This window comes from Puma concolor, chromosome F2 (assembly GCF_028749965.1).
Source record: "Puma concolor isolate L17-30 chromosome F2, mPumCon1.1.hap2, whole genome shotgun sequence".
NCBI lineage: Eukaryota > Metazoa > Chordata > Mammalia > Carnivora > Felidae > Puma > Puma concolor.
Window position 1 is genome coordinate 5,011,654 of NC_141684.1, and position 13,503 is coordinate 5,025,156.

At 48.5% G+C, this 13,503-nt stretch overlaps 1 protein-coding gene across 5 annotated transcripts in view; it reads left to right on the forward strand.

Moving 5' to 3' along the window:
• FAM135B (family with sequence similarity 135 member B) overlaps positions 1-13,503 on the forward strand; it is a 282,778-nt gene that overhangs the window by 93,219 nt on the left and 176,056 nt on the right. For 4 of the 5 annotated variants that reach the window (XM_086695631.1, XM_086695629.1, XM_086695627.1 and 1 more), the window contains exon 2: positions 7,675-7,770. In XM_086695631.1, coding sequence (XP_086551757.1) covers positions 7,694-7,770 — 77 coding nt within the window. In that variant the 5' untranslated portion in view covers positions 7,675-7,693. Of the gene's footprint in view, positions 1-7,674; positions 7,771-13,503 lie in introns of those variants that run through there. The other variant, XM_086695630.1, reaches the window with a different exon arrangement.

Here is a 13,503-nt window from a genome sequence, read left to right on the forward strand (position 1 = left end):
AGTGGGTTTCTTGGGGCCCCTGGGTGGCTCAGTTGGTTAAGTGCCTGACTCTTGGTTTTGGCTCAGGTCGCGATCTCATGGGTTCATGGGGTCAAGGCCCACATCGGGGCTTGGGATTCTCTCTCTCTCTCCCTCTCTATCTGCTCTTCCCCCGGCTTGCTCTCTTGCTCGCTCTCTCTCTCTCTCTCAAAATAAATAAATAAACTTTAACAAAATTAAAAAAAGAAAGAAATACGTTTCCCATGGTTCAGGAGGCTGGAAGCCAGAGGCCAGGGGGGGAGCATGGCCTGATGAGGGCCCTGATCTCGTCGCAGAGCCCTTGTGCCCTCACGTGGCAGAAGGGGAAGGCAGCCGTCTGGGGTCACTAATATAAGGGCACTGATGTCATTCCTGGTGGCTCCACCCTCCATGACCTACTCGCCTCCCAGAGGCCCACCTTCTAATAAGTTCACTTTGGGGATTAGGTTTCAACATATGGATTTGGGGGGACACATTCATACCCGGCAGGGGGTAAGGGGAAGAGAGGACTAAAATCCAACATTGGTCAGCACCAGACAACTGGGTGGGTGGTGGGCACCCTTCTACAGCCTTGGGGTCACTCCTCACACCTCCAGCATAAGGAGTGGAGAGCCCTCTATCTCCTGGCCCCGTGACCAGGGCAGAGGGCCGCAGGCCACGGTTTTGGAAGAGAGAACCAGGAGTCTCTCCCACCCACACCATGAATTTTGCATGTCTTTGAATAGACCGTTCTGGGTGGTAGTGGTTTACAACTGAAGGAAAGCAAACACAGAAAGAAAAATCTCAGTGAAACCTGATAATGAAAGGAAAAGCAAATTCGAAACGCAGCATTCATACAGTTATTAACAGTTATTCTTGGTGAAGTCAGCTTTAGGTGTCCCTGGAGGGCTGGGAGTCACATCTGTTTTCAACCCTCTGTGTTACCCCTGGGGGGTAAAGCTTTATTAAATATATATATATATTTATTATTTATTAATATATACGCATACATATATAATACATATATTTATTAAATATATATATATATACACTTAAAGTTTATTTATTTTTAGAGAGAGTGTGTGCAAGCGGGGAAGGGATAGAGAGAAGGGTAGAGAGAGAGAATCCGAATCCGAAGCAGGCTCTGCACTGTCAGTGCCGGGTTCAAACTCACAAACTGCGAGATCGTGACCTGAGCCGAAGTCAAGAGTCGGACACTTAACTGACTGAGCCACTCAGGTGCCCCTGGGGGGTAAAGATTTATTATCTCTGTCTCTCTCTCTCTCTCTCTCTCTCTCACATACATGCACACACGCTGCCATGAAGACCTTGCTCCAGATGCCACGCGGAATTCCTGCTTTCTACGTGGCAGTTTACGTATCCAGACCACTTTCTGAAGCCCTGTAAGAAGTGGGGCTTGATTCTTGAAAGAGAAGCATCCAGTATTTGCTCCCAGAGGTGCTTTCTTGCCCTCCTTAGGTCACACGGATGGACAGCAGGTGTAGTCCTCCGGTCTCTGGTCCCGGAATTGGCCGCGTGGGTCGTTTTCCCATCAGACCCGGTGTGAGAGGCGGGTGTGTTGGGGTCCACACTTCAGCACGAGTGTTCCCACATCCCATTCTGAGTCTCGTTAGGAAGTCTGGGTGTAGGCCCAAGAATCTGCTTCTGTGTGCTTCCTACGTGTTGTGTGTTGTGTCAGCGACGCTCCTTGCCCCGGATGTTGAGGAAAGCTGGACCACCCACAGTGTGGTCCCAGCCGTGCTGTGGTTGGGGAGATTTAGGATAACGTCCTGCCCTCGTCCCCAACGTGTTCCTCCCTGCCGCTTCACGCTGCACGGGTCATGCCTCGTTCTCCGCGCCTGGTGCCATCCTCAGTGCCGGACGTTTCTGGAAGGGCTCACCTGGCCGGCCTCGTTAGGTTTCTCTAACCACAAGCAACACGTTCTCTCCCCCCGTGATCGATGCCTGTGCTCACACTTGTTCATGGTACAGGTCCTGTCCTGGGTGGCTTTGCTCTTCCTTGTTGAATTCTGCCCCCCTTCCGTGGTCACACTCTGGCTGCAGCTCTGTTTTCTGATGCTGTCCCTCTATTCGTTAGTTCCACATGTACTTGTGAACCTCTACTGTGAACTGGCCACCGGGTGAGCCGTGGAGTCTTCAGAAAGCCGTAAATAGACAGGACTCCTATTTCCAAGGGCCCTGAGTTTCTCTACCCTCAAGGAAGAATGAGTAACGTGCTTGATCTTCCAAAATCGTGTTTCCTCATTACTTTAATAAGACCCTACTGGCATTGAAAACAGTTTAATACTTCACAAAAATCCGTTTCGTTAGTTACCATTGCACATCACTCTCTTCTTTGGCTTTTCCTTGAAGTACAGAAATCCAGGCTGTGAGAGGCAGTGTAACGTGCATTGTGGGTAACTCGGCAGCAGGTGGAGATTGTTCCAAGATGGGGCTCCCTGACACAGCAGCTCTGTTCTTTGAATCTCATAGCTTGTTCTTGTTAATCTGAGTTAAACATGGTCTGCCTGGGGATTACTGGGTCCTAGAACATTGTGGCTGAGAGGGAATTCAGCTGTCGCTTAAAAACAACACAGGGGCTGGGGATCCCTGAGCAGTAGGGCCCCCTCTTTTGCCTGGACACTCTCTGTGATGGGAGGTTCATTGCTTCCCAAGGTGTGAAGGTGTGCTTCCCGAGATGGGCCCATCCCTAGCTGGGCAGATGTGGGGTTCCAAGTCTCCCAGAAAGGGCAGGACTGTGGGTGATGCTCAATAAAGATCGTTCTGAATGAATGCAAACCTGAGGCAACAGTAAGTTCACCACATTCTGTTTCCACTCGCTCCCCTGGCTGTGCCTTCTGTAATAAAGTTGACAATAGGGGCGCCCTGGTGGCTCAGGTGGTTAAGCATCCGACTTTGGCTCAGGTCACGGTCTCACAGTTTGTGGGTTCGAGCCCCACGTCAGGCTCTGTGCTGACAGCTCGGAGCCTGGAGCCTGCTTTGGATTCTGTGTCTCCCTCTGTCTCTTCCCCTTTCCCTCTTGTGCTCTGTCTCCCTCTCTCTTAAAAATAAGTAATCATTAAAAAAATTTTTTAAGTAGTTAACAATAGCCAGCATTTATCAGGGTTCATTCTGTGCCGGGTCCTGAATGCCTTATATGTGTTAACATTTTTAATTTAACAACCCCATGAGGAAAGTATTATTATGGCTCCCATTATACAGAGGAGGACGGTGAGGCCCGGGTGAGCGGGACCCAGCCGGCTGCGCTCCACAGACCAACCCCGCTCTCTCCCCGACCCGCAAGGAAGGCCACTCTGAAGCGTGGGTCACATTGTCTCTGCCAGATGCAGCAGGGGTCCTTGGCCTACCCTCACCTTTCTCTCAGGTGCCCGTGCCTCAATCACGCTCGCCAGGTGCCAGCTGCCCCCACACAGGTGCCAACCTCCCACCCACCTCCCCTCTGGAGACCATCAGGCTGTCCTCTACAGCGAAGAGTCTGGTTCTTGGTTTCTCTCTTTTTTCCCCTTTCTTTGCCTGTTGGTTTTGTTTCCTAAATTCCACGTACGAGTGGGACCATATGGTATTTGTCTTTCTCTGACCTGTTTCACTTAGTGTTGTGCTGGGTAGCTGCATCCGTGTTGTTGCAAATGACAAGGTTTCGTTCTTTTTTACGACTAATATTCCATTCTCTCTCTGTATATTTGTATTTATATTTTTATGTTTATATTTATACTTATACACAGCACATCTTCTTTATCCAGTCGTCAGTCGGTAGACCCTGGGGCTGTTTCCATAACTGGGCTGTTGCAGACCATGCTGCTGCAAGCATCAGGGTGCACGTATCCCTTCTCCTCACTTTGACCTCCATGACCTTGGACCAGGCACGGTCTCATCACTTAGAAGTCTGCCTTCCCAGGGCCACCTTCCCCGAGCACCCAGGACTCTTTCTCATAGTCCTCAATCACCCTCCCTGTGACTATCACTTGATTGCCCTGTCCCAGTCTTTTTATTTTTTAATGTTTATTTATTTTTGAGAGGGAGAGAGAGCAAGAGCAAGCAGGGAAGGGGAAGAAAGAGAGGGAGACACAGAATCTGAAGCAGGCTCCAGGCTCCGAGCTGTCAGCACAGAGCCCGACGCGGGGCTCAAACTCACCAACTGTGATATCATGACCTGAGCCGAAGTCGGACGCTTAACTGACTGAGCCCCCCCAGGTGCCCCTGCCCTGTCCCGGTCTTGGGCATTGTGAGGACAAGACAGCTTTTCCACTTAGTAGGCGTAGCACCTGGATGTGCAGGAGGCCTTCAGGGAATGCACGTTGGGAGTTGAGCATCTCAGGGCCCCACGAAATGGGGTCGAATGGTTGTCGCTTGCGCAGATGTGGCGGTGGTTGTGGTAGGGAGTTAGTGCGGAGATGTCTGTGGATGTGCTATCTGGTGTGTATTGTGGGTCGGGTGTGTTGGTGTGTATGTATTATGTGTGTATGGTAGGTGTGTGTGTGAGGGGTGCCTGGGTGGCTCAGTCGGTTGAGCGGCCGACTTCGGCTCAGGTCATGATCTCGTGGTCTGTGAGTTCCAGCCCCGCGTCGGGCTCTGTGCTGACAGCTCGGAGCCTGGAGCCTGCTTCCCATTCTGTGTCTCCCTCTCTTCTCTGCCCCTCCCCTGCTAGTGCTCTGTGTCTCTCTGAAAAAAATAAGTAAAAATATTTTAAAAAATTAAAAACAAATCGATGTGTGTGTGTGTGTGTGCATGCTTGTGTCTGAGTGTGTCCTGGGTGGATGGGTGTCATGTGAATGTGGGGCGTTTTGAGTGTGTGCCACGTGGGTGCTGTGTGCACCTGTAAGGTCTGGCTTGTTTGTTACGCAGCAGTAGCTACACCCACTAAGAATCCATACACTTTCTACTTTGAGAAGTCAGTCAGTTCTACTGTGTGGGCAATGAAGGTATTGCAGTGACCGCTCTCTGAGCCATTCGTATATTTACGAACACTGTTGTTGTTGTGGCTTATTCTCCCGTAGAGCTGGCATCTTCTTGCCCAATGTGAAATTTTTAAAATGAAATCTGACTTATATTTTATTTTTTTAAATATTTTTTCCAAGTTTTTTTACTTTTATTTTTTTTGAGAGACAGACCAAGAGAATGAGCGAGAGAGGGGCAGAGAGAGAAGCAGAGAGAATGCTAAGCAGGCTCCTTACTGTCCGCTCGAAGCCAGACATGGGGCTCTAACTCATGAACCGTGAGATCATGACCTGAGCTGAAACCGAGAGTCGGAAGCTTAACTGCCTGAACCACCCAGATGCCCCTAAAACTGGTCTTTTAAATGTGAGCCTACCTTCCTCATTGACTAACTGGGTATTTGGTTATAATGAATCACATGGTCTTAAAAAGGAGCACGCAGCTTTCCACCAATAAGCTGTGTTTGCATTTACTAACAAGTTCTAGCTTATTAGTCCTGACTAGTAGGATGGGAGGGTGCATCTTCCCAGGAGAAAGCAACATTTTATGTGGTATCCTCCATGCATTAATTTTTTTTTTTTGGTATAAATATTAATCCCCCAGGAAAACACTGCCCCAGCCGTTCCGCCAGCAAAGGCCTGAGGTGGAAAACCACCACGTTCAGGCTCCTGGCTCAGTGCTATTCTTGTGTACAGCCGTGCCACCCCCTGGGTGCGCCGGGGCCAACGCTGCCCGCCGCAGAGACCTCTGGCGGAATGCACGATAGAAGCGTGGGGTTTGGCGTGCAGCTTGAATGTTAGTCGCTTTTGCTCTCCCTCTGCTCCGTACTGTGTAGCATCCTCCCAGAGTCAGGGATCAGGGAGGGTCAGGAATTATTGACCCTGGTAACCACAAGCAGGAGTCAGATGTCTTTGCTGGCTCTGCAGTGTTTGAAGGATTGAGAGCAGTGTAGGACGAGGAAGCGGGGATGATGGAACTGTCCCTATGTTTCGTGTGATAATGAAACCCAAGTGCAGAGTGGCCTCCTTTGCTGGCCCTCTCTCCGACTCTTACTGGAAATGCCTTGACCTTAAAATTGAGTGGTGGGACGCTGACCTCGGCTAGGTCAGGTGCGCACCCCGAGGGCTCTCCCTTTAGGGAGATGGGTTTTCAGCACACTTTGTGAGCCAGGCCTTTCAAGCTGGGCTCGTCAGCTTGAAATTCCATCTTGCAGGATTTATAGAGGTTGTGTTCTCAGATCTGCCGTATTTCAATTGGGTAAGTGGAATTCTACATCTTCAGAAACGGTTCCCTGCGTGGCACCTTTGCCAGAGCTGAGATACAGAGTTAAGAGCATGTTAGTGTCTTAGGCTCTTATTCTTGGGAGCTGGCCTGGCGTGACCCCACTGGCTACAGTGAGGTCGGGCTCCGAACCACAGCAATGGTGGTCTGGTCATTGAGGCATCTGGGGAGCTGAAGGAAGAGGGGCTTTGAAAGGAGACCTAGGTGTCAGCTAAGAGAGACCCTCTTAGCTTCTCTCCTTCCTCTCACTCACTGTCCCCTCCCCAAGATCACGTCAGCTCCCACCCAGTGACCACCTGCTGCTTCCCCCAAGAACCTGCTCTTTGCAAGTGATTACCTCCTGTCCTCTGCAGACTCCTCCAGGTAGCTCATATCACCCCATTATGCATGGTGGCAAACTGAGGCTTGGAGAAAGTGAGGGCACCTTCTAAGGTACACACTGCTTGAGCAAAAGCTAGATGAAGAAGACGGCTCCAGATTAGAGCCTCTCGGATCCCCTTCCTTATCTGCGTTATGCGGCAAGAAGCTTGGTCACAAATTTCTTCTTGGACAAAATCAGGCAACTTACATAAAATACTCTATGCAGCAGCAAGAATATAGTGGGTGCTCCATAAAAGTCACTTCCTTTCCCTTCCTCCAAATCACTGGTATCTAGATGATTTCATATCCTCAGAAAATTCAGCCTACCTTGAGTTGACCTTGAGTTTTCCTATGGCAAACCAAGACTTGGACTATTTTAATTTCCCACCCAACCCTCTTGTGGTTGGCCCTGCGGTCTCCTAGCTTGGAAAATTAGCATTCTGTCAAGTTGGGCTCAGCATCTGCTTGGCAACGACACCCGCTCCCTCTGCCTACCGTGCTTGGTAGAAGACACATCTGTCCTTGCCACCCCAGGCACCTCAGCACTGTAGAGGTGGTATTTATGCTAACAACGATAACGTCGTTTTCAGTTACTGTTATTAATCATTACGCATGTCAGGACATGTGCAAAGTGCTCCGTGTGGTAGACTCATTTAATCTGTCCATTAGCTGTGAGTTTTGTGCCGTTATCAGGGCTCACATTACAGATAAGGAGACGTTAAGGGACACAGGTAGAAAGCAGAAGAGCAGGGATTGTAGCCCCGTTGGCTGTGAGGCACATGCTCATCACTGGGACGCTGTTGCCTCCGTGGCACCGACAGATAAGCAAGGGCGGTAGACTAACCCGCCTTAGGATTAGGGTAACTGGGTTCAAGTCCCGTCCTTCCGGTGTGAGCCGAGTGACATTAAGTGTGTCTTCCTCTCTGTGTGTCTTTTCCTTTAAAGGAAACTCTGAGTGATGACATCCAGTGGGCACACTGTGGTCCTCATTGGTCAGATACTTGGGTCCCCCTTGTGGAAGCCCAGGCTCTCTGTGTTTGGCTGACGTGATCTCAAGCTGTTAATTTCTCTCTTGTTTTTCAGGTAATGAACCAAAAAGATCATGTCTGAAGTACAAGGAACGGTTGAGTTTTCTGTAGAGCTACATAAATTTTATAATGTGGATCTCTTTCAGAGAGGGTAAGTATGCGTCACTGTTTCTATTTGTGTGTGTGTGTGTGTGTGTGTGTGTGTGTACATATACAGTTGACCCCTGAACCACACGTGTTTAAACTGTGCAGGTCCATAGTACATGGATTTTTAAATACAAAATAGTATTGCGAATGTCACTTCTCTATCATTTTCTTAATAACATATTCTTTTCTCTAGCTTCCTTTCGTGTAGGAATATAGTATGTAATATAACATACAAAATACGTGTAGTTGACTATGTTGTCAGTTATCAGTAAGGCTTCTGGTCAACAGTAGACTGTTAGTAGTTAAGTTTTTGGAGAGTCAAAGTCCTTCATGATTTTTGACTGCGTGGAGGTGGGTGGGTGCCCTGGACCTCATTACCTCATTGTTGTTCAGGGTCGTTCGTGTGTGTGTGTGTGTGTGTGTGTGTGTGTGTGTTTAATTTTTTTTAACATTTATTCATCTTTGAGAGATGAGAGAGAGAGAGAGAGAGAGAGAGAGAGAGAGACAGAGCGTGATTAGGAGAGGGGCAAAGAGAGGGAGACACGGAATCCAAAGCAGGCTCCAGGCTCTGAGCTGTCAGCACAGAGCCTGACGTGGGGCTTGAACCCACGAACCATGAGATCATGACCTGAGCTGAAGTCAGACGCTTAATCGAGTGAGCCACTCAGGCGCCCCATGGGGTGTTTGTGTGTATTTTTCCTGGCAGGGAGTGGAGATGATAAGGGCAGGTTGTAGGGCATTTGGATTCATGAGGAAAGGATTTTCATTATTTTTCCTGTCAAGCGTAAAATCCAAATGTTTAGTGCAGTTGAAAATCACCCATATATTGACAGACACTTGAGAACGCGAATCTCTCCCCTCCCTCCTGCCCTTTCGTCTATCTTCTCTCCTCCGAGTTGCTATTTCCATTGCATACAGTAGTCAGTTTGAGGGGGAAGTGAATTTATGGGACATGAGGCTTGCTTGGGTAGCTCTGATGAGAAAAGGTGTCTGCACGACCAGCATGTGTGGGGCCATCTCCCAAAGTTGCGTATTGTAAAACCTGTGCCTCCATTTCTCACAGACTGAAAATGTATGATGTCCTCTGTAAGTACAGAAGTAGAACGTAGTCGCTTGCAGTGTTTGAGGACATACTCTGATTTTGGCGTTTCACACGCATGATCGCATTAGGTCGTCACGATAGACTTACCTCTCAGGGTCACTGCAAATAATAATAAGGTGAAATGCTTACGTAAAGCATCCAGACCCGGACCAGGGCCGTGTACTCACGGTGACTGCTACTACTTTCCTTGTGTTGCAGACCAGGGGGCCTAAGTTCATAGTAACTGAGTTTGTGATGTGTTCAGGTTAACAGAGCCAAACAGGAGGCATCTATGTTGTGGAAAACCACCTCCGTGCTTCGGAGCCAAAATATAACTCGAAGACAGCGTTTGGGTTAAGGAGGAACAATAGCTTTATTGCTTTGCTGGGAAAAGGAGGCTGAAGCAGGCTATGGCCTTCAAAAACTTGCAAGTCTTCCCAGAGGACAGGGCTGGAGTGTTTTATAGGGACATACAGGATCTAGCCGGTTTCGATAGGAATGGAGTATGTGCTGCCAGCCTCCTTAGTCCTTGGTCTTTTTCAGGGATGGTACCACATTCCTGAAACCAAAGAAGGGAGGAGGGGAGGCTTGCGGAAAAAAGGAAAAGGTTACTTTAAAAATCAAGATTTGCCCAAGCATTAGTGCAGCCGTTGTGATTTTTGTTCAACTTTATGTTTTTAAGCGGTTCCATCTAAACATTTGTTTTTGCTCTGTAACCAACCACCTTAAACCTTAGTGGCTTAAAACAACAGCTTTCGATGTAGCTCATGTATCTCAGGGAGGGCAGGAGATGGGAGCCAAGCTCCAGTCGGGAAAGTTCTACCAAGCTGGAGCAGGTTGTAGGGTATTCTGGATTAATGAGGAAAGGATTTTCATTATTTGTCTCACCAAGTGGAAAATCCAAATGCTGGAGGCAGCAGGCGAGCCGGGCTTGTCTACCTGGCAGGTAAGTCCTCCGAGCAGGAGTGGAAAGACACACAGCCTCCTGCCAGCTGTCCTCAGGCTTGCACGGGGTGGTTTCTACCCTGCACAGGTGGCCTTCTGCTGGCCAAAGCCAAGTGCAAGAACGATCTGGGTTCAGGGTAGAGAAACAGAGACAGTCTCTTGATGGAAGGGGACCAATCTGTGACACTTTGACAATCTTGCCACCCAAGGTTAGTTTCCAGGTTCAAAAGGAGGCTGAAATTAATGCTTCAAGTGCCTCTTATATGTTATGGCCCCTTCTTACATAAGGTAAAATTCGGTGGCCGAGCCGTTTTGGTAGGTGACCTGAATCAGATGGTGAGGGGAAAAGGAAACGATCCTGGGACCAGTTCTGTTCCAGGGACAGGGGCGCCGAGGAGTTCTGGAGCTGGATTTTTGAGGGAGCAAAACTCTGCCTCCTCTGGAAACCCGTCACTGTGGGTCAAGCTCATCGCCCTCCTCACTTGGTCAGAAGTTGTGTGGTGGAGTGAGAAGGGTCTGGGTTTGGGGCCGGACCTCCCGAGTCCCAGCTTGGTTACTGCTTCTTGGAGCTCCTCTGGCGTGTCCTTCCACTCTACCTTTCAGATTCTACATTTACGAGAAGGGAAGCATTTCTGATAATGTCATGTGTCTATCATAGTGTGAGGCACTTCTATTCAATATCTCCTAAATCCTCATAACCAACCAGAGAATGAGTGATATTATCTTTATTTTGACCGACAGGTAACTGGGATCAGGGCAGTGAAATGCTACACACCTGTAACGTAGCAGAGTGGAGCTCTGGGGCTGAATTGCTCGGGGTCTGATAAATGAGCCTGGTCTCCAAAGTGGGCTGCCTTCTCCCCAGGGCTGCACAAAATATCCACCAAGATGTGGGCAGAAAATACTAACACTTCTGCTTACGATGGTTTTAATCAAAACTAAGAGAGAAATCAAGCTTCGCTAATAATTAGAATCCACACTGATCCTGGAAACCTTGTTGTGTCCACACGGCACACAGTGATGAATCCCACTTAGTAGCTCCAGCATCAAATAAAAGAGGGCTGTCCCACAGCACACATGAGCTGACGGCCTCACCCTCGCAGTGCAAAATCCTGCAGTTTGTGACTGGGCAGTTACCCGCACCCGTAAATTGTTTTCTACCTTTAACTGCACCAACCGTCACAGACTAGCAAGTGGCTTCAGAACAGATACCGTAAGGCCGTCATGAATTGAAGGTGGCATTAATAATTAAAGCATAGCAAACAGCAGGAATGACAGAACCACACTGGTCCTCTCTTGCACAAGCCTGGTCACACACACACGGAGATGGAGTGACAGGCTGATCAGATGCCCAAATTAGCAGACTGAGAAATTTGAACTCATTTAAAACAACGATCTGATATATGGCTTTGTCACCATAATTATTCATAATGCACCTTGTCCTGATTGTATTCTGGGCCTTCAGGCATTGACGAGGTCTTGTATGAGATCATATCCATTAGCAAGACATTTCTAGGGACACATCCAGAACTCAAAGAGGGCCCCGTGCAGTTGGTTAAGGGGGTTACAAGACGAGCGTGGAAACCATGACACTCTCTCAGCAAGCCTAAGATCCTCTAGATCCGTGTGTTTTGGGGAGTCATTTTGCATAACCCTGCGCTCACCACCAAAGTCTGATATTTAATCAGGCTAAATTAAAATCCGAACATTGAATCACTGCACTATGTATATTTTTAGTAAGAGCAAAAAGGTTATGTGTTCCTTTAATATAAAAGTAATTGATTTTTAAAACATGGATTATTACATTCCTTCTCTGATCTTTTCAAAGACCTTTTTCTATACTTACAATGCACATCGCATAGGAGTATACAACTGTACGTGCATGTGATTATAAATAAATGTACATATAGTGGGGTTGCACGCTTGAAGACGTTTCTACTTTATGAAATCATTGGCACTTGGTGGCCACTGGTCTAGTGGGACAAGGGATCTCACAGATTTCCTCCAGCTCCTCATGCTAGCACTCTGTGGTGTTGGATGTTGATGTGGATGAGGGTATTATCTTGTGACTGAACATGCTTGAGGGTGGGCTTCATAGCAGCTATGGCCGTGGACAGGTTGGGACGTCCATGGGTGGCCGTGGACAGGCTGGGACGTCATTGGATGAAGCAGTCAGACCTCTTACAGGGATGGAGTGGGTTCTAAGATCTCTAGGGCCCCATCAGCAATAAGACCTTGACATTAAGAGCCCCCAGTCCCCTAAGCCCAGTCTGCAGGGAGTCGCGGATGGGCTAGGCGTGGTGCCAGCCAGGATTCTGCATCTGCCAGAGGGGATCCTGACAGGCGCGGTCGGTGGTGCTCAATCACTAAGGATTTTCCTGCCCTGAATCCTGCAGGAGCTGTGCTCACAGTGAGATGTAGTTACCTTACCGGCAAGCACTCCATGGGGGAGTGATGACCGCCATCCAAGCCTAGTGGGCAAGTTGCCCACCGCATGAAAGAAAACGGAGGATTTTCACAGGCCATTCAAGGAAAAGAAGTCAGCATCTGGGGAGGCTGGCCCATTTTGGGGGTGTGAGGATGTGCCTCAAGACTCTCCAGGAGGTAGAAATTAGAGTTGGGGGTTGCAGAAGAAGGAGTGTGCCCTTAGACTGAATTTGACTGTGGCCGCCCAAGTTACAACTGTTTCTCCAGTTGATGAGAAATGCCTCTTGTACCTCCATCACTGCCCATTGTGAGATGCTGGACCAGAACCACGTGGATGCAGAACTGAGCATATTGCTCGAGATTTTGCCCCGATCGGGAATTATTTGTTTGTAGCACATTTACGTTTGTGGATGGTTTTTCTAGTCCCGGAATGCATGTTGCCTTTGGGTGATGTTTGCTTTGAGCAAACAGTCAGCTTGCATTTATCCAAAGTCTACATTGACTGAAGAAAATTCCCAAAGGAAAAGCCTCTCCTGAAACCGGTCAACAGACATTGGTGAATTGTCAACCCGTGCTCGGCAGCAAGACTCGTCCTGACAAAAAGGCAGGGAGGCCTGGGGAGCCTGGCCTGGGGGTCAGACCTGAATGTGAAGCCAGACTCTGACACTTGTAAGCTCTGAGGGCGTGAAAATACCCTTTCAGAATGCTGAGAGCCACCGTTTTGTCACCTGTGAAGTGTCTATGACACAGTCTCATGGGGTCATCAGAAGTCTTATGGTATTAGTTGCATTAATTAATACATGCAGAGCACCTAGCGTGGTGCCTGGTATCTCCCAGGTACTGTCTACGTTGTCACTCCTACTAATGAATCCTTGCCCCCTGCTTGTCCTTAATGTGATTAATGGAGTCACCATCCGAAAGGGTTGGTGTGCCTGCCGTGCCTTCCTGGGTACAGCCCTCCAGCTTGCTTGCGCTCCCACTCCTCACACCCCGAATGGTTTGACCTTAAACTTCTGTGCCTTATTGTCTGTGCTCAGGTCAGTCTTGACCCTTGTCCTTCTAATACCTACCTCGAAAATTCTACCCTACCAAGCTCCACCTTAAATATAACCTCCTGTGCAAACTATTTCTGTACATTGATATTTACCTACTGCATTCAGCCCAGTTTTTATGAACACCTCGTTCCCATATTCTTAAAGACTGTCTGTCTTGTTTTACTCTGCCGTCCACTCAGACAGTCATTGCTATAGACGCTAATGAGCATACACTGTTGTAATAGGCTCT